This window comes from Perca fluviatilis, chromosome 6 (assembly GCF_010015445.1).
Source record: "Perca fluviatilis chromosome 6, GENO_Pfluv_1.0, whole genome shotgun sequence".
Classification (NCBI taxonomy): domain Eukaryota; kingdom Metazoa; phylum Chordata; class Actinopteri; order Perciformes; family Percidae; genus Perca; species Perca fluviatilis.
In genome coordinates, this window is record NC_053117.1 from 787,977 (window position 1) to 809,158 (window position 21,182).

Below are 21,182 nucleotides of genomic sequence, written 5' to 3' on the forward strand. Positions count from 1 at the left end.
AAGCAGCGCCCAATCCCATTAGCAGCCACGTAATATCAGACAGGCCTCAGTGCAACAGTCCTCCGCACCTCCGCAAACGTCTTGATCACATCTCGACACAGATATATAGGCTATATAAAGCCTATCTTTTTATTTATTTTATTTTTTATGATTATTATTATTATTATGCGTAGGTGGGATTTTCAAGTATTCACATTGGGTTGCTTGATTCTGCTGAGGGCTCATACATCATGGAATAAAATATATAGATGCTGAGTTCTTGCTAAATAAATACAGCAAAGGCCCTATACGAATTACTATTATACGGAAGAGGGTTAGGGCCAGTGTGAAACATGCATTTGGGTTCTAGAGTTTAAAGTCAGAACTCAAATACATAATTCACATGTGACCCTAACGCTCTTCCGTTTTATTAATTTTATTATTATTATTATTATTATTACTATTATTATTATTATTATTATTATTATTATTATTATTATTATTATTACTATTATTGGTGCTTTTCCCTGAGCCAGAGGTGGCCAGCCATGGCGCGGTGCTGTTATCACCGCGCGGATCGCCAGGTGCATCAGCTGAAAGGGGGATAGCAGCTTCCTCTGGAAACAATACACAAAAGAGCCATGCTCGTCTGTATTCGTCACTACTGACGGAAATATGACTTATTAATTCGTGATGCAAGTAGAAGGTATAGCCTGCATTATCTCGCTTCAACTTATTTAAGTTCATATATATATATATATATATATATATATATATATATATATATATATATATATATATTACATTTGAGTGCAATAATATTTTTTGTTATTAGTTAGTAGTAGGTTACTAGTAGTGTTGTTATTATTATGATATAGCACTGCATTGTTGCTTCCTTGTGCAGCCAGGCCTCTGAAATATCACTTTTCTCTCTGTGCTCTTCTTTACGCTTGAATCCGTGTGCGCGAGTGTGTGTGTGTGTGTGTGTGTGTGTGAGTGTGTGTGTGTTGTTATTGGACTGTGTGCAGCCGCACTGTACTCTTCTCCAATAGCATCCCAATGGCAGTGAATTGGGGGGGGGGGGGTGGGATGAAAAAAAGTGTAGCCATGCATGTAGGAGTGGGAGGATCCACTCGCTTCAATCTCGATCTCAGACTTTTGCAGCGACAGGCACACAACCAACCGACCGACCGACCGACCGACCGTCTCTGCTGCCTTCCAAAGAGTTCCTGCCACTGGGACATCTCCACGCAGACACGCTTGTTATTTTTTGGGATTTGTTGTCAAGTTGCGTTGCATTCCTTTTTTTCTCACCTTTAACAAAACGTGAAGAGATCCCTGGCAGGCGGCTTTCTCCCCGTCGGCTCGAGGACGAGAGGATACAGCTTCCTACCGCCCCCTACCCCCTCTCAGTCCTCTAATCATATAACAGGTGACTGTTGAGAGAGTTATTTTTTTTTCTCCACTTTTATTGTGTCCTTTCTGTCTCTCCACGCTTCTCCTGACACATTTGGGATTTGTGTAGCCCGGCTAACACTGCCGTTACCTTTTAACTATTGCGAGCAACAGAGTTTTTTGTTGTTGTTGTTGCATTTCATAGTTAGTCATTTTCTAGTTTTGCTCCTCCGAGCTGCAGGCTGTTGTCACACGGAACTCGGGCGGCTTTCAACAGGTTTCCAGCCTTCGCTTCCTCGCTTTGCCTCCAGACAGCTGTGTGTGTGCCCGCCCGGGATCCTCCCGTCCAGTCTGACCGTATTCTTATGGATATTGCAACAGGTCTGGTGTCACTGGAGCGCCTCTCCGCGGGAGAACAGTCCGAGACGTGCATCATGCTGGACGGCATAAAAATGGAAGATCATCCCCTGCGATCGGGACAAGCCACGCTCGGAGTCATGCTCGGTGAGTCCCCCAATCTTCTTCGTGATCTTTTGATGATTTTTTTTTTTTTCGAATAAACCTCAGCAAATCACTCGGAACTGCGAGCGCGAGGTCAAACACAAGACTGTTATTCCTGTCTGGATAGCATTACCGTGCGTGCATGCCCAAGTGCTTTTGTTTTCCTGACACCTAACGACCATGAACAGTTCATATCCACGCATGCAAAGGAGATAAAACTACAGATAAAAAGGGGGGAATGTAGTTTTATTGTCATGTTATTGTGAAGGCATCATAAGCGAGCCAGACATCTAAAGGCTGCAGGAGTGACCTAATCTGCAGGCCTTATTGGAGAGAAAATATCAAATCCATTCATTAAAACCTGCTTTTTTTTTTATTCATTTATTTTTTTATTTGATTAAACACCATTCACCTCAATTGATTTCTCCAGTGTGCGGGCCTTTTTAAGCGCTTTTTTGGGATTCTAATCCGACATTACAGTCCTTTACTCAGGCCTTGTCTCTCTCTCTCTCTCTCCCTCTCTCTCTCTCTCTCTCTTTTCTGTTGTTCCATGCAGGGACTGACTGTCACCATCCCTCGGTGTGTGAAGGGTGCCAGCGTCCCATCTCCGACCGCTTCCTGATGAGAGTCAACGACTCGTCGTGGCACGAGGAGTGTTTGCAGTGCACCGTGTGTCAGCAGCCCCTCACCACCAGCTGTTACTTCCGAGAAAGGAAACTTTACTGCAAACACGACTACCAACAGTAAGCACACAATTAGTACTCGCGAGAGGAGAATCTCTGCTCTCTCTCTCTCTCTCTCTCTCTCTCTCCCTGTCTGCATTTCTTCAGATTGTTTTCGTTGGTGTTAATGATTTAAAAAAAAAAAGGCATTGTGATGGCTTTGTCTGGCCTGGAGGCCGTGTGTGTGTGTGTGTGTGTGTGTGTGTGTGTGTGTGTGTGTGTGTGTGTGTGTGTGAGAGAGAGAGAGTGAGTGTGTGTGCGTGTGTATGTGTGTGTGCGTGTGAATTCTGACAAAATTAAAAACAATAAAAATATTATATGGAGGTATGATATACATTTCCCAACCTGTTGCCAATGCTTGTTCCGCCGGAGTTAAAACATGACGTGTTTCCTGCCAAATTATAACAAGTGGAATTAAATCAGAGCTTTTATTTATTTTTTTTACTTCATCTAACAGTTTGAATAATGCGTGTGAGATAGATGTGGCAATGTCTGCCGCAGAGTGCTCACACCGGCATTAGCGCTCATATATTATTGTCATATAGCTTGTCGCAGTGGCCCACGGTATTTCCACATTTGTGTCTGCGGAACGAGCGCATTTATGACAAAAATAAAAACAAAATAAAAATAGAAAAAGAAAGAAGATGTGATCCCACTCAGGCCCCGAGAATGTGCAGGCGTACAATCTCGGTTTGTTTGATTCCGCTTTCTGTCAGGTATTTCCTGGTTGCATCATGTGGCCTTTCCCCATCACCATCAACCGCCTCGCATTCATTCCAAATAATATGGAAAAACATCATTTCTGTTTGCTTTCTTTATTGAGCCTGATAACCACAGCGCAGTTCAGATTTATTTTCCGATCAGCCCAAATGCATTTACTCTGAAAATCGGATGCCTCGTTTTGCTTTATTTTATTAGATTTGAAAATAGTGCTTCATTTATTTTACCATAGCAGTTTTTATTTTTTATTGTATGCTATTTTAAAATTTGAGTTTATTTCGGGGCTATTTTATTTTTATTGGATGTGACGTGTTTTTTTGCGTGCGGCATATGAGACATGGCAACAATTTAACGCTTTAATGAAGAACAATATGCGCTTTTTACTTCATGTTGAGTGAAAGGTGCTTGGAAGCTAAACACGCTAACAACGTGGATTTAGTGAGAAAAAAATAATTAGGCCTACAAGTTTAGGCATAGGCCTATGCGCACGCGTGCCCCACGTAGACAGTGACACAACACACACACACGCACACACACTCGCACACAATTTTAAAAGCATTCATAATTTAGTTTTAAATTGCACGTTTCACAGTTTAGAAACATACAAAAAAATCGAACTTATTTTTGGTTAAAATGTGTGATTATAACAGCAGACTAAATGCATATTGATAATTTTTGATCATTTATTCTCCCAAATTTAACACAATAAATAAAAGAACAACATTATTAATTTTTCAGCCACTAAAATGAACAATTCCATAAATTATAGATACATCAGAATGCTCTGGAAATTGTGCTTTTTTTGTTACAAAGTGAATTACTATAAAGTTGTACATGCTATATAAGGCCTATGACAGGAAGTGGCATTAGTCATGGAGCAAGGCAAATTAGTCAATTGAATTATTAAATGATGGCATAAAAGCAGTAGAGATGGCAGGTATAGGGAGGTAAATATTGAGGCTATAGTAACGAAAGCATAACAACAATGCTGAAAGTTGCTGTTTTGGCCTTTCGAGGACCCTGGGGTGCCCTGTGTTTCTCATAGCGTGAGTGCTTTTCATGCTTGTCACTACATTTTCAGCTTTTTGTGTCAGGCCTTTTTAACAATTCTACTTCGATTACCGGGATATTATGGCTCTCTGCTAGATACCTTGCAAGCAACAAAGAGTTACATCTATTGCCATGCGTGCCATTCATCCAGCTCTGTGACAGGAGTGTAGTCGGCGGATAACAATGGAAAATTCATAGCAGTAACTATGGGATACCAGAGCCACGGCGTCACGGCTCAGAGGTGGCTGGAAGCTGAGGCAGTCCGGCACAGAGAAGGATCTCTTTCTCATGCCTGTTATAGCGCCGGCCTTTTGTGCTTTTTTATTTGTTTGGGGTGTGTGTGTGTGTGTGTGTGTGTGTTGTGTGTGTGTGTGTGTGTGTGTGTGTGTGTGTGTGTGTGTGTGTGTGTGTGTGTGTGTGCGTGGAGAAGAGACATAGAGACATAAACAGATTTATTTTGCATCCAAATATTCCTCTTTCCTGTGGCATTTAGTTTCCGACATGCTTTTGAAGTGCCATATTTGGTATAAAACTGACCATTCCCCCCTTTCCTCTGCTACACGTCGAATGGCGAGAGCTTGTGTGGCAAGTCCGATCACCCCAGCCAAACACAACAACCTGCTGGCCGACGAACCACACTATTCATTATTCATTACATCTTTTTAATTCTTCACCCTCCTCCCCCCACTTATTTTTTATTTATTTTTTTCATGTTAAAGGCTAGTATAGCTGGAGGGTCCTTCCATCACACAGAAAGAAGTATCCCTTTTTTTTCCTGTTTATTCCACTCGCATTGATGGGATACTTAAAGATGTAATTGGCACCTTTTTGACTTTTATGACACCCATTTAAGATGCATTTGTCAGCCCACAAACTGCTTTGGGCCGTGAAGAGAGCTCCTAGCCTTACAGAGGTCTTCGTGCCTAATTACATTCCTACAGCAACGGATTCATGCCCCGTAATCAGCTCTCACTAGCTATAATAAATCAAGGAATTGGCAAGCAGTCTTTTTTCGCACCTTTGGAACAGATTTAAGTGTAGACGGGGGAAAACAATTGTGTACCGTGTTATTAAAACTCCCACCAACACAGTTTCAAAACATCTTGCTCCATATACAGTGCAATTATATAGTAACAAGATTGGATTACATTGGCCTCTTTTTGTGCCATGCAGCTGACCCCTGTCTGGATACGAAAAGTGTAAATGAGGGATTTTTACTTATTTATTTATTTTTGCTTTAAGATTCAGGGTCTAAAAATAAAATCTTAAACGTACCGATGTCAGGCATATTTTCCAGAAGGGGGGATGGGGGGGGTGTAATATGGTTAAGAAGAGGAGAAATACAGCGATATAGCTGTGACGTTTGCGAGAATATTTGAGTTGGAATCGAAGGCAGCCAGGCAGAGCTGTCAGTTGGGAGGGGAGCCACAGCCGTAGAGGAGGAACAAGCTCGAACGAGACGGGCGGTATGTAAAAGGTAGAGTGGAATTACACCACCCCGAGAGAGTTTGTTGTGCCCTGGTGTTTGGAGGTCAATTATACATCATTAGGAAGAGAGAGATCTCTCCCCCCCCCCCAGGGAGACCTTTCCTCTAACCAAGCAGATGCTTTGAAAAGGAGCCATGTAATGAGGCCTATCACTTGACCGAAGTGTTGGACAACACCCCTGTAATGGACTACCTTGTTAGAAACTGCCATGGGCTTCAACTACAAAAAACACAACATTAAGTAAACTATATTCTACACCATGCTGCCTACGTTTGGGTCCTCTTGATGCAACAAAAACCTCACATTCCACAGTGGATTTTTTATTATTTTTTTCTCCATGCTCTATACCTCTATAACTGACTGCTGAAAATGTTATTTTAGGAATGTTTCATTTGCAACTTATCAAAATACATGCAGCATGCAGATTTTTTCCCCCCCTAATTTTCAAATTCTCGCACCGTAAGCAAAATGAAATTCAGGTCACGGTAGTATGAGTAGTAGAAAAACACAGCAGTGATGAAGCCGTAAAAAGCCGAGCTCCCAGAACCTGTCTCACCTCCCGTGTACGCTGGACGATCCCCCGGTGTGCTGAGAGGTGCTTTTTAGAACTGTTTGGAGTGCCCTCCTGTGAAATTGTTGTTTTTTAATTAGCTGTGCTTGGGACTCCGCAGCAATGTGTGCCGGAGAGATGCTGACGGCTGGCTTTCTGTGTTAGCTCACCGGGTGTGTGTGTTTTACTCACTCTAGGACACTCCCGCGTGGCCTGGCACTTTGCGAATGCTCGTACGCGCACCAACAAAAACTAGGATGTACTTTGAGTTGCCAACCCAGGCGGGTAGTTTTGCACTTAATTAAAGACTGTCCTCAGTATTCAAGAAGCAGCTCAGATCTGTGGGTGTGCGTTCCTTTGTGCAAGCCTTTCTAACTTTCAGCTATACTTTCCTTCCTTTTTGTTTTTAATTCTCCCTAAAAAGGATAAAAAAAAACGTGTCTTTAGCCACTGCTCTTGGGTAAATAAAAGAGGACCTCTACAGAGAGACAAATCTAATGTTAGGAACACTAAGCCGGATAATATTGCTTCAGCTTGCTGGGATTTTTTAGTGCTCGGCGAGGAGCTAGTATGAGGCTGGCCCCGTTCCTCTGTAAGGAAGTATTGGGTTTTATGTCAACATGGCTCGGCCTGTCCCAGCAGCATACTAGGATGCATCATCTGTCATCTCACGGTTTGCTAACCCTCCCCAGCATATTTAGACCCATTAAAGGACCTGTTGGAGTGGTATTTATTTGCATCACTAGCTGCAACTAGGTTTTTTTTTTTTTTTTGTCCTTTCCGGTTCCCACAAATAGCTCTTTGAGTGATAAATATTTGATTTAAATGTATCGTTTTACACCGATCCATGTATATATGAATAGCGCTGTTATATATTTTGCGCCAGCTACGTCTATAAAAGCTTCAATAGCCTTCTGTTTATATTCACTTGATGCTTTTAGTGATGCTGTCAGTAAATCTTAAGTATTACGTTGTGAAATCAGGTGACTTCGCGAAGGTTTATATTATAAAGGCTGCCGTGTATTTTAGTAGAAATGAGTGGGAACAAAGTGTGTATATGTGTCTGTGTGTGTGTGTGTGTGTGTGTGTGTGTGTGTGTGTGTGTGTGTGTGTGTGTGTGTGTGTGTGTGTGTGTGTGTGTGTGTGTGTAGCAGCAGTTGGAACACAAAGCACTTTGCAGGATGCTCTGGGAAGCCACAGAGGCTCAGCCACGGTAATGCCCATCACCACTTTAGAGGCCAGACTGGTGGCGAGGGATGAGGAAAGAGGTCTCTGTGGCTTTATGTGGGGGAGCTGTAGTGCAGGGGAGGAGAAGGCTCTGCAGAGGGATCTGCCTGGTGTGCTCACATTACACTGGATGATAGCAGAGGGGTGCAGAGGAACTCAAGCATGCAATTTGTTGGTAGCCACAATTTAACCTCATCTCCTAAAGCCGGCTGTTAGGCAGCCAGTGGGACATGTCAGTCAACCGGGAATGCTAATCAGTGACGGTGGAGCGAAAGCCCTCGGCTCGGCAATGTAGTGATTTTTATTACTGGCTCCAAGTCCATGGGCCTTCAGGTTTATTTTCACAGCATGACAACTCTTCATAACAAAACAAAAAAAGGAAGGCAACCACAAAACCATTAGATGCAATTTGCAAATTAGATTTTGGCTAAATCTGTGAAACACTGTAATAGGTTTCTTAAAGTAGCCAGGCAAGAAATACGCACACTCAGCAAATGTTTTCAATTTCAATTTGCCAGATTACATGTTTAAACTTTTTTTTTTTTTTTTTTTTTACTGGCTGGATTTTTGCTGAAATTATTCATTTCAAATATCACTTACGGTGTGTCAGATGAAAGTGTAACATTTACAGAATTATTCCCATTAGTTTTCAATTACGTGTCATATCTATTTGTCTCATTCTGCTTCTATAGTTTGGAAAAAGCCCACACTTGTTTCTCCAGGCAGCCTGGTCGAACGTGCATGAGAAATTGAGACATGGCCTCTGCTGCTGGCTCGCAGTATCGCTGCTGGCCCCAACTGTGTATATATGATCCCACTCTGGAATGTTTTTCCAACACGTAGGCTTTTCACAGATACACTAGAGAGGACTGGCATCATAGTGGCAAGTGCTGCATTCAGACTGTTGTGTGCCCAAGGCTTACTCTCACACTCACGTCACACATTCTAGCTCTACATGGGAATGGGCAGAGCAGTGTGTTTGTCTACATACACCCCAGGTTTTTGTGAGGGTGTGGGCGCATACGTGTGTGTGTGTGTGTGTGTGTGTGTGTGTGTACACTTGCTTCCTCTCTTTGCTTCTTTCTTTCTTTGTCTCCAATCTAAGCTCCTTGCACGTCCTCACAGTCACTCTCTGTATTTAAAAGATACATTTCAGCACCTCATCTTAGTTGCTGCATGTCTGAATTTCAGCAGTCTAGATTTTTGTACAGATACAGCAAAACACATTTCTTTGCCCCCCCCCTCCCTCCCCTTCCCCTTTTAATCTTCATCAAATCAGATTAGCCTCCCAAATACCGGTATTCCTGCCCAAAGTGACTGACAGAGATTTGCACTTTTATCATTAAGTGTGACACTAAGCTGGTCGGAGCTTTGTCTTGAATGGAGGGTCTGACGGAAACGGGGGCTCCTAATCCTTTTATTTGTGTCAGGCCCAGAAAGAGGGAAGAATGGGGACCGGGGTGGGATGGGGCTGCAGAATGCCACGGCCCTTAGTCCCCTCCAGACTCGGCCTCCACAGCCAAGTGAGCATGAGACTCATCCTATGAGGTCTAAGCACTCGAGCGGACGCATACACACTCATGCGCACACGGGCACACATTTGTGCATCTACAGTATGCTAAAATGTTTGCTCAAGCGAATGCACACAACCATGCATTCACCGTCTCGTGTACAAATACATATGGTCACCCGCTTGTGCGACCGATCACAGATGCACACACACACACACGCATGCACAGTCATTTTAGAGTGTGTACCTGCTCACAGCAGAGCATGCGTCTGTCTGGAAGTCCGTGGATTGCAATAGCAGGAGGGTTCTGTCTAGGATGAGATTAATAAAGTTTGCCGGTTCCCTGGTCGAGGTCCAACGCTAGGCTTTTGTCTGAGGCTCACATCGGGGTTGTGGGGCTTCATCTCCTTTTGTGTGTGCACCCTTGTGGTAATCCATCTCCAGCGGGAGTCCCCTGGGGCACTTTATTTACTCATTCAACTGTTTGGAAGTCTGTTAGACTGCAGATCAGATGCAGTGAAACCAATGTGATTACTTTAACCAGCACTTGCAGATTCCTGCCCAGCATCTCCTCTCACCCTGGACTGGTATGCTCTGCAGGTGGGAGTGGGGGGGTCCACACTGGCTCATCCTGCTCTGTCTGTCCTGTTTACGGGGCCTGGTTTTAGGGCTTATGAAAATTCTGCATTAGTTATTGAACCTCCTGTGCCCACACACTGTAGAGCTGACTTGAGTCTTTTATTATCCTCGTGTATTTGAGTTTGTTATTTCCCTCCCCTTGCATCTGAAATATACAGTACATGTTCCAAAAACTGGTGGCTGACTGAATTTTGTCTCTTCATCATAATTCAGCACCATGGCAAAGTGTGGTGTCACATTGTGAAAACTAACATCTATGTTTTATTGCAAACAATGAGATGGATTTGGTTATCCATCCATCAACATAAACCCAGAGCTATGTATTTGGGGCTAACCCCCGTGTTAAACCGTTGCAGGCTGTCAGGCTCTCTGAATTTACTCTCCGTCTCTTCCCCCTAGCGTGGCTGGGGAATATGGTTGAAATCAGCTGCCAGGACCGGCATCTACAGCGAGCGCTCCCTAAACTCGCTGTTTAGAACCAGCCGCTGATTGGTGATGGCTGTCTTGGCAAGAAAAATAACCCCGTCTGAAAACATTGCAGATTGGGTTACTATGCGTCTGACTCACTCTCCTCCTCTCTGACCGGCCCCCTCACGGCAAACCAGCATGATTTGTGCATGAGGTCCCGTGACCCATGGAAGCTTCAAAAAGCAGCGAGGGGAAATATTTGGATGATCCTGATGGGGGAGTGGAGACGTGGGAGGGAGGCAGAGATGATGGGGGCTTGGTAAGTGCAGGGCTATAAGCGGTGTAAGGCAAGGCAGATGTGGAGAATCTGCAGTGCAGCCGTGATGACATGGGAGTGTGTGTGTGTGTGTGTGTGTGTGTGTGTGTGTGTGTGTGTGTGTGTGTGTGTGTGTGTGTGTGTGTGACTGCCCATCTTGGACTCTTATCCAGACACCCACCACCAGTGTCCCATAGGATAGTTGTAACACAGACGTCATGTTCTGCATTAAACGGTGGCAAACATTAGAGGAAACTGTGCAACAAGGGGGGGCTGGAAAGCGTTGCAATAGAAGAAGCATTTTATCATCAGGTACCATGCTCCGATAATGATCGTCTGCACCTCACCCCCCTGCTGTACACCCCCAATCTCTTCTCCTCTCCCTTTACCTTTCCTCTGCCGGTTGGATATTAATGTTTCCCAGAAAGCTGCTACAATACGTCTTCTTGGGAAATTCCATGACTCGTGAACGCTGCAGAATGATCTGGTGTCTATAAAAGGGATGGACAACTAGGATAAAACATAAAGATTGTTCAATGTGGTTTTTGTACACATGTGATTTCATAGAGCTCTCAAGATGGAGATTTCTGTCCGGTTGCCTTGATTAGAAAAATGTGTTGCTGCAGGTGAAGGCTGAGTTGTTTGCTCCATTCATCTAAATGCTCTCCTCCAGCCGATAGCATTGTTTGATTCAACCTCATGGCCTCATAGCACATTATTTATGCACAGAATTTGCCTCTGGGGTCGGTTCACTAGAAACCCCATTGAACAGAAATAGCTGCAGTAGACTGAGGCTTGATGTAAACCCAAACTCAGCGGTCGAAAAAATGCAAAGCTTTGGTCTGAGGCAGCTCCAATCAGTCTTTGGCTTCTATGCTTGTCGCTGCCTCCTCCTGAGAGCGGGTGGGTTGGCTGACCCCTAGGGTGTCTGTCTGCCTCAACGTTGGCCCTGCAGGCCCAGCCTCACAGGGGAGTGCCAGCCCCAGGCCCGGAGTTGTGCTCTGAAACCAGAGCTCCAACATTGTGTTGTGATCCCAGCTGGAGAGACAGCTCTGGCTCTGAGCGGAGCCCTCTCGCAGTGTGCAGCCGGGGTCACCGGTGGCCTCTCAACCTTCATCACTCCACTGTGCTTCTGCACAGCACCAAACAGGACTACATTATTTATTGACCCACAGTCTTCGGGTTCTTCTAAGACTTTGTCTCTCAACAAATATCAGGGAACTAAAGTTTTGATGAGGTCATGTTATCAATTACATCTAGCTCGGTAGGTTAAACTAAACACAAAATGTTAGTTCTGCCCGTGCAGTTCTCTGGATGAATGCTGTCAGTAATAGCGCTCTGTCAGTGAAATGCGATGTCGTCTGTTATGTCTATGTGGGATCGTCTCACTTTTAAACTTTAATCTGTGAAGTAACCAGAAAATCTGGTTTTAGGAAAAATGCCACTTTGAGTGTTTGTGGTGTGAATGTGTCTTCAAGTCGGTGTTTTTGCAGTTTCTCAATACAGCGTGTTTATCAAACGGTATCTTGCATTTGATAGTGTTTTTTACATTCCTGTGTGAATGTGCTTGCATGTGTGCAGCCATATGTGTGTGTGTAGCATGCCCGTGTGTAATGGGTCTGTCACTCGGCCAAGCATTGGACATGCTGTTGGCAGGCGACACAGTCTGTGGATTCTCCCGTTGGTCATGCCGCTTTGGAGGCAAAAAGCGGTGCGTGCCACCCAAACCACCAGACCCCCCCCCCCCTTTTCTCCTTTCTATCATCAGCAGACCGGCCTTCTCCCTGCTCTCCATGCTCTCCTTTTCCTGGGCCCCAGAGCCTGGGCTGTGGCCTGTGGATGAGTGCTACATCCTGGCTGTCAGCACAGGGGTTAGCTGGGGATTGGCCCGTGGTGGAAGTGCAGTATCAGGCCCTGTCTGTCAGCTCCTCGTTCCACTTCCTCCCGCTCCTCAGCACAGGCTGCAGTCAGTGGCACAAACATACGGCGAGCTGTGACTGACTCCCATCTCTGGCTTGAAAATGATCGCCCTTCAGAATAGGCATATTCATAACCATGCCAATGAAAAGGGGCTGTTTAAAACCCTTAAGTGCTCGGGTGTTGTGTTTTTAAACAGACCGCGAAAGCTTTGGCAGATGGTTTACTATTTCACCCAGTATTTATATTTCATGTACGTTTAACTGTTGCTTTCTGACTCCCGAGGAACGAACACTCACCCACAGCCTGTAATTTTGCATACCGTCACAGCTCCTTTGCAACCATTTTTTTTTTTTTTTTTTTTTACTGGACAGACCAATTCACATTTATCAGATTGGTAAATGTTTGCAAAATGTCACTCAAGATATTTCATAAATCTTGTGGGTTAGATATTTTCTGCCAAGATTCTGATTTTGTTCATAAAATACATGGAGCCATACCTTCACTCTGTCTGTGGATCACATTATCTGATACACACACAGGTACATACTTACACACACATGGACATACATCTGTACTGCACATGGTCGCAGACAGGCCTACACATGTCGGAGGATTTGCGACTATAATCAGATTAATTGGTCCATCTCTCCTTGGAAACATCACATATACACACGATGGACTGTAGTAGCTTTCAGCTGGATGCAGCTTACACTAACCAGAGGCCAGGCAGCAGGCGCTAGGTCGGCAGGGTCACAGCGCGCTCTCTGACATCAGCATCTCTTTATGGCTTACATGTTCGAAAAATTATTACAGCACTTACAGCCTTGTTTTGTCTGACAGAGAAGGAATTTCTATCTGATCCTCTCGAGGGTTCCAACTTATTTAAGCTGCACTTTCTTTTAGTTAAATGTGACACAGAGAAAAAAAAATTTTCACAACATAAACATGAGCGTTGGTGTTGCTTGGCAGAAGCCTCGGCCGCTTCAAAGACAGTGGCAAAACATGCCTGGCCTTTGCGACGAATATTATAAGTACATTAACCATAATCCTTATTAACATTCTCCAAGCTGCATGCAGGTTCAGCACCTCAGTACGCAGTGTATGTTTTTCCTATTTCCCACAAGTATGTCTATGTGAGGGACTATCTACACACATGCTGCCATTCATGATTTTATTATAGGTTTTAGCCTCACCACGACTCATGGATAAAGCTTTCTGTCTTTCTTTCTCCTTTTCACATGGTGTAATTGACTGTTAAATGTATACTTCTAGTTGCATGTATGTATTTACATAATTATTATGTGGTGAGGGCAACAAAAGTGTCATCGTTACTGGCAGTAAGGTGCCTGACATATTGCTCCTTTATCTGACTGAGGTTTGTGCATATTATCTGTGAATCTATGGCCCCAACCATGGCTCTGAAATATTAGTAGCCTGACTGTGTATTGATAAATCCATGGTGTTGTCCATGGTGCTGATTTAGCAGACACATTTGTAATTGCGACTTGTTCTTCTGTCACTTTCGTCTTGGCTCTATAATATTCTATGGTGGTATTAATAGTTAGTTAAAATAGTTAAATAAACAGTTGGAATAGCCAATGCATACATACAAAACAGCCAATAGTAATGAATAAATGGCTTAAAAGTCCAGCTTCTGCTGAACTGTCTGAATAAAATATTGTAACAACCACTATTATATCCACTTTTGTATCATTAATAGTTGAATAACCCCACGTTTAAAATTAATTTAAATAAACGCTTTTAGAGCAGGATGGCTGATGTCAATGAGGGGTTAATTGAGTTCGTCTTGACAGGGCTGTGCAAGTTTGAGAATCACTGATTTAGGGGGTAGAAATATGATATTAATGCACACAAGCACCAACTTCCTCCCAAAATTAATGGTTGTATACATTCTGTGTACTGTCATGTATCGTATCCATCTCCAAATAACAGTGGGATGTGGTTTGCCAAATAAGAAAAATTCAGATAGTGTAAACTTTACATAGTTCCTTGCGATTGTCCAAATGTTCTGTCTGCCTGCTCTGCCTCATGTGGTAAACCCCCGTGCTGCTGGCGCTTAAGACACGCGAAACAACCCATAAAAACTTATTTTGCAAATCGTGTTTCGCCCAGCTCTGTTTTTTTCACACATTCTGGCCCTAATAAGCTCTGACACACCCTAAACAACCACCCTCTCAAAGAGTACATCTAGTGTGGAGCGGCAGTTTAGTGTCCAGAGGAAGCCTGTGGTTCTGGAGCCAGAGAAGGAGTCGTGCCCTGCCGTCCCACTGAGATGACAGGAAGATAAGAAAGAAAAGTGGCCTCTCCGCACAAAAACATCCCACCAGGAACTAACCTAACCTGGGGGAGAAATGGAGAGCTTCAGGATCCTTGTCAAAATCTATCCTCACAGGAAGAAAATACACAGAAAAAAAACCCACTGTTTCTTCATTAAAATGAGGATTCCTTGATCAATGTTGACTAGCAACGTCAGTCATCAGAGTACACTGTAAGATGTTCTTGAGGTATCGCAAATATCCATATTAAGTTGACACTACAACAGCATGCCTCTGTATGTCACTACTTTGGCTTTGTGACATGGCTTCTCCTAACCAACAGCCACAGAAATAAAGAGGGGGGTGGGGGGGCTAAGTATAAGCGACAGACTCTTGGCAGACAGCCTCTGCAGTTATAACTTAGAAAACCGCTTCTATTTTGCAATATTCGAGAAGGCGAAGTGAAAAGGTAGCCATTTCTCCAAGACGATGCGTAATGAGGGAACCGTAGAGAAGGAGAAACAGCGAGCGGTTTCTGGAAGCAGCACTAACGCAGGGATCAGCAGCATTAAAAGAGATTTACACCCCCAGCTCTTAAATAGTTTTCTTTTGCTCAATGGTTCCTCCTTTACAGATATTTCAAGGAAGTAATAAACTGCACTGACAAGCGTTCCAGTGGCTTTGAAACATCCCTCATGGGCAACAGAGGGTCCATCACTTGTATCACAGTGCCTCGGCAGTGCATCGTTATTTCTGTAGAAGTCAGCCTGTTTCTCTCTGTTAACAGCATTTGGCCCGGCATGGATGTTAAGATCATCTTGTTGTTGTTTATATCAAAGAAATGTTGCATAACTAACTATAATACATCAAGCGTTACGTTTCTTCCCAAGGGTAAGTCAGTTCAACATTTATCTCGTCGTGAGCGGTGCTTTTGGCGTGTGGTTAAAGCATACCGACAGTCAGTTTTTCCTGACGGTTAAGTTCTTTTGAAGCTGTCTGCATGGTCCAGAATGAGGCCCTGCACAGTGTAAGATGTCATACTCCCACTGTGCTGACCAACATGCTCTGTGGGTCTTGATGTGCCCATAACATTTAATGGTACTTTGGCAAATGCTAATGGAAACTCTTACTTTGCCTAGCAATCACATTTTATTCCCTTCTCTCTGTTTTTTATTTTTTTTTATTTACCATAATTATTTGCTTGGGTCTTGATATACTTAAGTATGAACTCACGGCTGAGAGAGAAGAGTGGAAAGAATATGCGTTATCTGCTAATTATTAAGATTAAGGGTGGGATAAATAAACCAGAACGAAAGGGAACATTTGTCTTGAGTAAGTTACGGTTCCCCGCGTTCTGCTACCCCACAGCATGGATCTTTGTAGTCTCTCTGGGACAGCAGAACATCACAGAGTGTCCCTTTGGATGTGGAGATGGGACCAGGATTGGCGAAGTATACTCAGGAGGAGGAGGAGGAGGAGGAAGAGAGGGGTAGGTCATGCCATGGCACGTACGTCTCTCAGTGTGGGATAAGGAAACATCTCGACCTCGCACAGGTTCAAGAAGAAACAGCCTGCTTCTGATTAGTCACTCTGATCCGCAGTGATAAACAATTCCTGTGGTCTCCTGCTCAAAGAAACATCACTGGCAACGATTGAGTGTTCACGGGTGGTTTGTGTGTTTGTATGCACACTCTCAGACATGCACGGGTTTGAGTGTGCGCTTTTGTGGTTAAATATGTGCAAAAATTAGATCTAAATAATTGGTATCTTACCAAAAATAGCTTGGATCTTGATTTTTCTTTTCTGGTTGGACAGGGACGTCAGTCATATTTGTACAAGCTTGAAATGAGATCATGTGTAATGTTCTTATGGTCTGGGATGACATCAGAGTTGTAATTTGCAATCCAAAACATGAGGGTTTGTGGTGATTTTATTGACTATGGTAAGATAGTGCACATGTTAAAAAAGCAAAATAGATTTAAAAAAAACAAATCTACAGCCCACAACAGTTGAAAGCCATAACCAGAGACTGATGGAGAAGTTTTAAAACTTTTCACTGCGAGAGTTTGTTGTCCTCTTTGCCCTCGCTGGCAGCATGGCAAGTTTATCTGTTGCAGCACTTCCGCGCAGATGCCTGGCATCGAGCCTCGGGGGTGATAAAAACGTCTTCAGAAGGTAAGTGTTTACGGTGAGGATCCATAAGGTTAGCAGGATCAAAGCTCTGTTGAAAGGACATTAAGCGGAAAAAAAAACAAAAAAAACAGGAATAATAAACAAAACAGCCAGTTAGTCATTACAATTAGATTTATGGCATCTAGAAACCATGTCAGGAAGAAGCAGGTTTCTGTCGGGCTGTTCTTTATTGCTGTGAAAAACAGCCTCCAAAAAAATCCCAAACAGGCGAGTTAAGTCAAAAGATAGCAGCGAGGAAAGAACGGAAGCGTTCGAGATTTCACACCACAAACATACAGTAGATCTCTATATTGCTCTTGTGTTGTTTTCTCCAGGATTGGATGAAAATCGTGTTTGACTTTTTCATTCTCAGTGAATTTCTGGGTTTTGTGGGCGAACCCCCCCTCCATCCGTCTCGCGAAGAAAAGTATTTTAGCGTCAGACAAGAGCATTTGTGTAAGTGGCCTCTCTCTGGTGCTCGTCGACCGGGAATGGTTGATTGAGTTGACTGTTTAAGCTGGGTACGTTCACAAATTCCCTAGCAACAGATTACACTGAGGGGCAAAGTTAATTTCAATTTTTTTATTTTTTTTTTTTAAACCTTAGGGAAGATAAATCATTTGTTTATTTTTATTTCATTTTCTTATGTGTTCACATTCAGATCAGGTTTTAGGAGTTTGGCCACTTCTGGCCAAAGTGGGCAGACATGTTTTTTTATTTTTTTTTTCAGTATAGCCTGTAGGAGTCCTGCAGGAGTGGGAGTGGTGTACCACCCGGGCCCGTCCTGTCCAGTTATTTGCCTGAGGCTACAGCTTTAAGTGGGAATTATTGCTTTGGAGATAAGTATGGAGATAAGCCGGTCCTTGCCTGCAAAGATGTATGAGGTGTGTGGACACCGCGAGAGGTGCACCTGACCTGGAAATGAATGGTGTGAAGGTACAAATGCAGCACATGAACCTCCTTCTTCGTGTGGGTCCTGTCTTGTAAGGGCAACGCCCCAGATCGTGACACAGATAGAAGAAGGTGCAGACAGTTGTATTTTTGAGGGGTTATGAGATTTTATTTGGAGCTTAGGTTGAAACATGAATGCTTTGTGTACTGTAGTGCTGAAGCTTTAAGGGACTGTATGTAAATTATTGGTGCGATGAGGGGAGTTGAACCTTTGCGTTTCACTTTTTTAAATAAGCACGGTAGGCATTTTAATTAGTATTTTATACGGAACCTCCAGTTGAATTGAAACAGCAACTATCCCTGCAATATCTCAAAAAAATATAAAAGTATTGGTACGACTCGATAATAACTAAAAGCAAAACATAAAAAAAGATATCCTTATCATTTGACTCTAATATGTTAATGAAAAGTAATAAGAAATATCAATCTTGGGTGAGAAAAGATTAATAAGATTGTGGTCTCCCAAAAATAAAAATCAGACTGCGATCCCTGCAGCGAAAAGAAAAAAAAATACATTACCCTCCCCTGCCTAATAATTTTTGTACAGTCCCTAAATGCTAATCAGTTAACTTTATAAAAAAAAGTGAACATTTAGTATCTCCAGCTGCACTGAATGCAAATAAAATCCAGTGCCCGTGTCTAAAAACTTCATGTTCTTCAAGTGTGTTGTGAAGAAATACACAATTAAGGAATTGGAGATTTTCTTTTCTTTTCTTTTTTTCAGAAAAGAAAAGTGATTAGGTTGCTGCTTCACTAAGGTGTGTGGGAGAAACATTCCTCCTGCTTGGTATGTTAATTCCCAGCTCCGGGGCCTGTACCAGCCGTCATTTTCTTTGAAGTTTCTCTTTCCCGTTGCCTTCTCTCCATCAGGTGAACTTGTGGCCTCTTGGCATTTTTATTTATTAGACAATCCCTCACATGTAAAAGATGATACAATTGACATGTTACAGGCAGTCAACGCTTTCGCATGTTGAAGGGAGCTCTTTGTTAACACCCCCAACAAATTTGAGCATTACATTTGATGACACTTTCATGCCAGAGGAGTTTGCTCATTGGATGGCTGCCAAGACACTAAAAAAAAAAAAACAAGCCAGACCAGATCATTAGGATCTTACAAACAGTGTCAGTGAAACACGTACAGGATCATTTTGTATTTCTCTATCTCTGTTCCTTTTTTTGATTTACAAATCCTTTCAATCCATTTGATTCATTGGTGTGTCAGTGTGCGCAGCACATTTCTGCTGGTTAGCTACCTGGAACATTTCCACCCATTTGCCAATGTTGTTATTTTTTTTTCCTTTCTTTTTATTCTCTATAACTCTACTAAGAAGAATCATTGTCAGGCAGCCAGCTAATGTCCAAAAAGGTCAGCCGCCGTTATGATTGAAGTGAGCACTGGTGGTTTGACCCAGCGCACAAAGAGTTATAGGTGGCCGGTCAGCTTGTCAGTCAGGTTGGGTGTTTTTTTTATTTTATTTTTAATCATTTCATCTTTGCTGGGGGGCTCTCCTGAGACCCCTGCAACGTTTAGCAGTCTGCGGCTCAGGACCCCGGGGCTCGTCTAAGCTTCTGCCTGTATCCGTGGCTGCCATTATTAGCTCTGCTCTCCAGAGCACGCCGCTCATCTCTCCCCCGAGAGGGCGGCTGAGAAATGAAGCGAGCTGGCTGGGGCGCGGCAGCGGAGGGCCAATAGCCCGACATGGAACAGTAATTACTCCATTGATATTCCTTACACAATAACACTGTCATCTCTCATTTGCATAACCTCGGCTCGGTTCACCACAGCAGATGAATGCGTATGATCTTGTCAGGAGGCTGCGGGAGTTTAGATGGCACGTGAGCAGAGGGGTTTTTCACCTCCTTCGTGGTGCCACTTTTGTTTCAAACATGCGGGATAAAAAGTTTGATTTGTGATTTAAGTTGGCACAAACGGAAGAGGAAACCACCTCTCTACTGTTCGGTATATACACAGAGCTTTGCGGCTCAGCTGTCTTTGTGGTATTAAGACATAAACAACAAAATGGAGAGAGGAGGCTGTGGTGTATCAGGTTTGTAACAGTGCGCGTGCATGTGTGAGTCTGCCTGAGAGAATGAGAGTGTGTTGAGGGGGTGGGGTGTCAGCGGATGTCATAGGGCCCTGTCTCAGTCCTTGGTTAATGGCCATTGGTCATAGGCTGTCTCCCCTTTATTTCTTTTGCTCTGCTGCTCTATCCTTCCAGGTCTCCCACTGGAGCGGCGCCCTCAGGCACCGCATCATTTATTGCTGTCAGGAATCACAGGGGAGAGGAGGGGGAAGAGAAGAGAAGGGGGGCGGAGGGGGTGCAAGAGGAGGGGAGACAGGGAGAAGATGTGCTGCAGAGAGAAGCCAATGGAGGTGATGGGGAGAGGCAGGCACGCTAGACTGTCAAATCTCAGCCGTTGAATATTTAATGGAGCCTGGAGTGTTTATTTAGTTAGCCTGTCGATTTTTACCGCTCTGTCAATAGCGGCTCCCGTGTAGCCTGCTGATGATCTTTAGTGTCTCTTCCCCCAGGAGAGGCCAGGCACTAAATGCAATTATGGATTTTCCTGCACCGCAATGTGTTTGATATTTTTACTGATCTAATTTGCAATCTGGTAGTTTATTGTTTGGCATTTTAGTGGCGCTCAAGTGGCGAGGCAAATTTGATTTCCCCTCATAATTCTTTATAACTTCATTAATGCTGTTAGCACATTGGCACAGATCTTAAATAAAGCTAGAGAATCATCACATGGATGAATGCATTCCTCATTTTATTGTCTCCATGCCCCATTCTTTTTACTGATTCTGGTTCTAATTAAAAATCATCCTAGTGGTGTGCTGGCTTTGTGAAATATGAAATCATAATCGGATTTGAATGTCTCCCTTCACAGAAGCATGTGTAGTCAACCGTATACACCCAGCTCTGTTGCGGGCAGGATGAAACCCGAATGAAAACAACTTTCTTTCACTGGCATTCCGCATCTTCCGAGACAAATGAGCGCATTAGCGACAGAGCAACCAAAGTAACCGAGGCAAAAATAAAGCGGGGCGATTGTCTCGGAGAGAAGACAGTGTGGCTCCCCGTGTTTCTGTAGAGCCGTAGGATTTCTAGCCATATGACGGATGTGTTAGTTAGAGGGGCAAGCATTAGCCATAATGCTGTTAGCATGTAGCCGTGTGAGTGATGTGCTAGTTAGATGCCCAGCAGTAGAGCTAATGGTGTTAGCGTGTTGAGCCTTCAGAGGGATGCAATCGGTTAGGCTGTGATGGATGAGTGTCGTGCCGCAGAGGCCTGCGAGCCTCCTCATTCGCCCAAGCTGTCAGCTTCTTAAGTGGACGTGCACAATTAGTGCTGAA

The 21,182-nt window shown here is 43.7% G+C and overlaps 1 protein-coding gene across 1 annotated transcript in view; it reads left to right on the forward strand.

The window, feature by feature from the left end:
- The first annotated feature begins 1,428 nt into the window (after positions 1-1,428).
- The window catches only part of lmx1bb (LIM homeobox transcription factor 1, beta b), a 47,992-nt gene continuing 28,238 nt past the window's right edge, over positions 1,429-21,182 (forward strand). The window contains exons 1-2 of the mRNA XM_039804573.1: positions 1,429-1,878; positions 2,432-2,618. Coding sequence (XP_039660507.1) covers positions 1,740-1,878; positions 2,432-2,618 — 326 coding nt within the window. The 5' untranslated portion in view covers positions 1,429-1,739. The remainder of the gene's footprint in view (positions 1,879-2,431; positions 2,619-21,182) is intronic.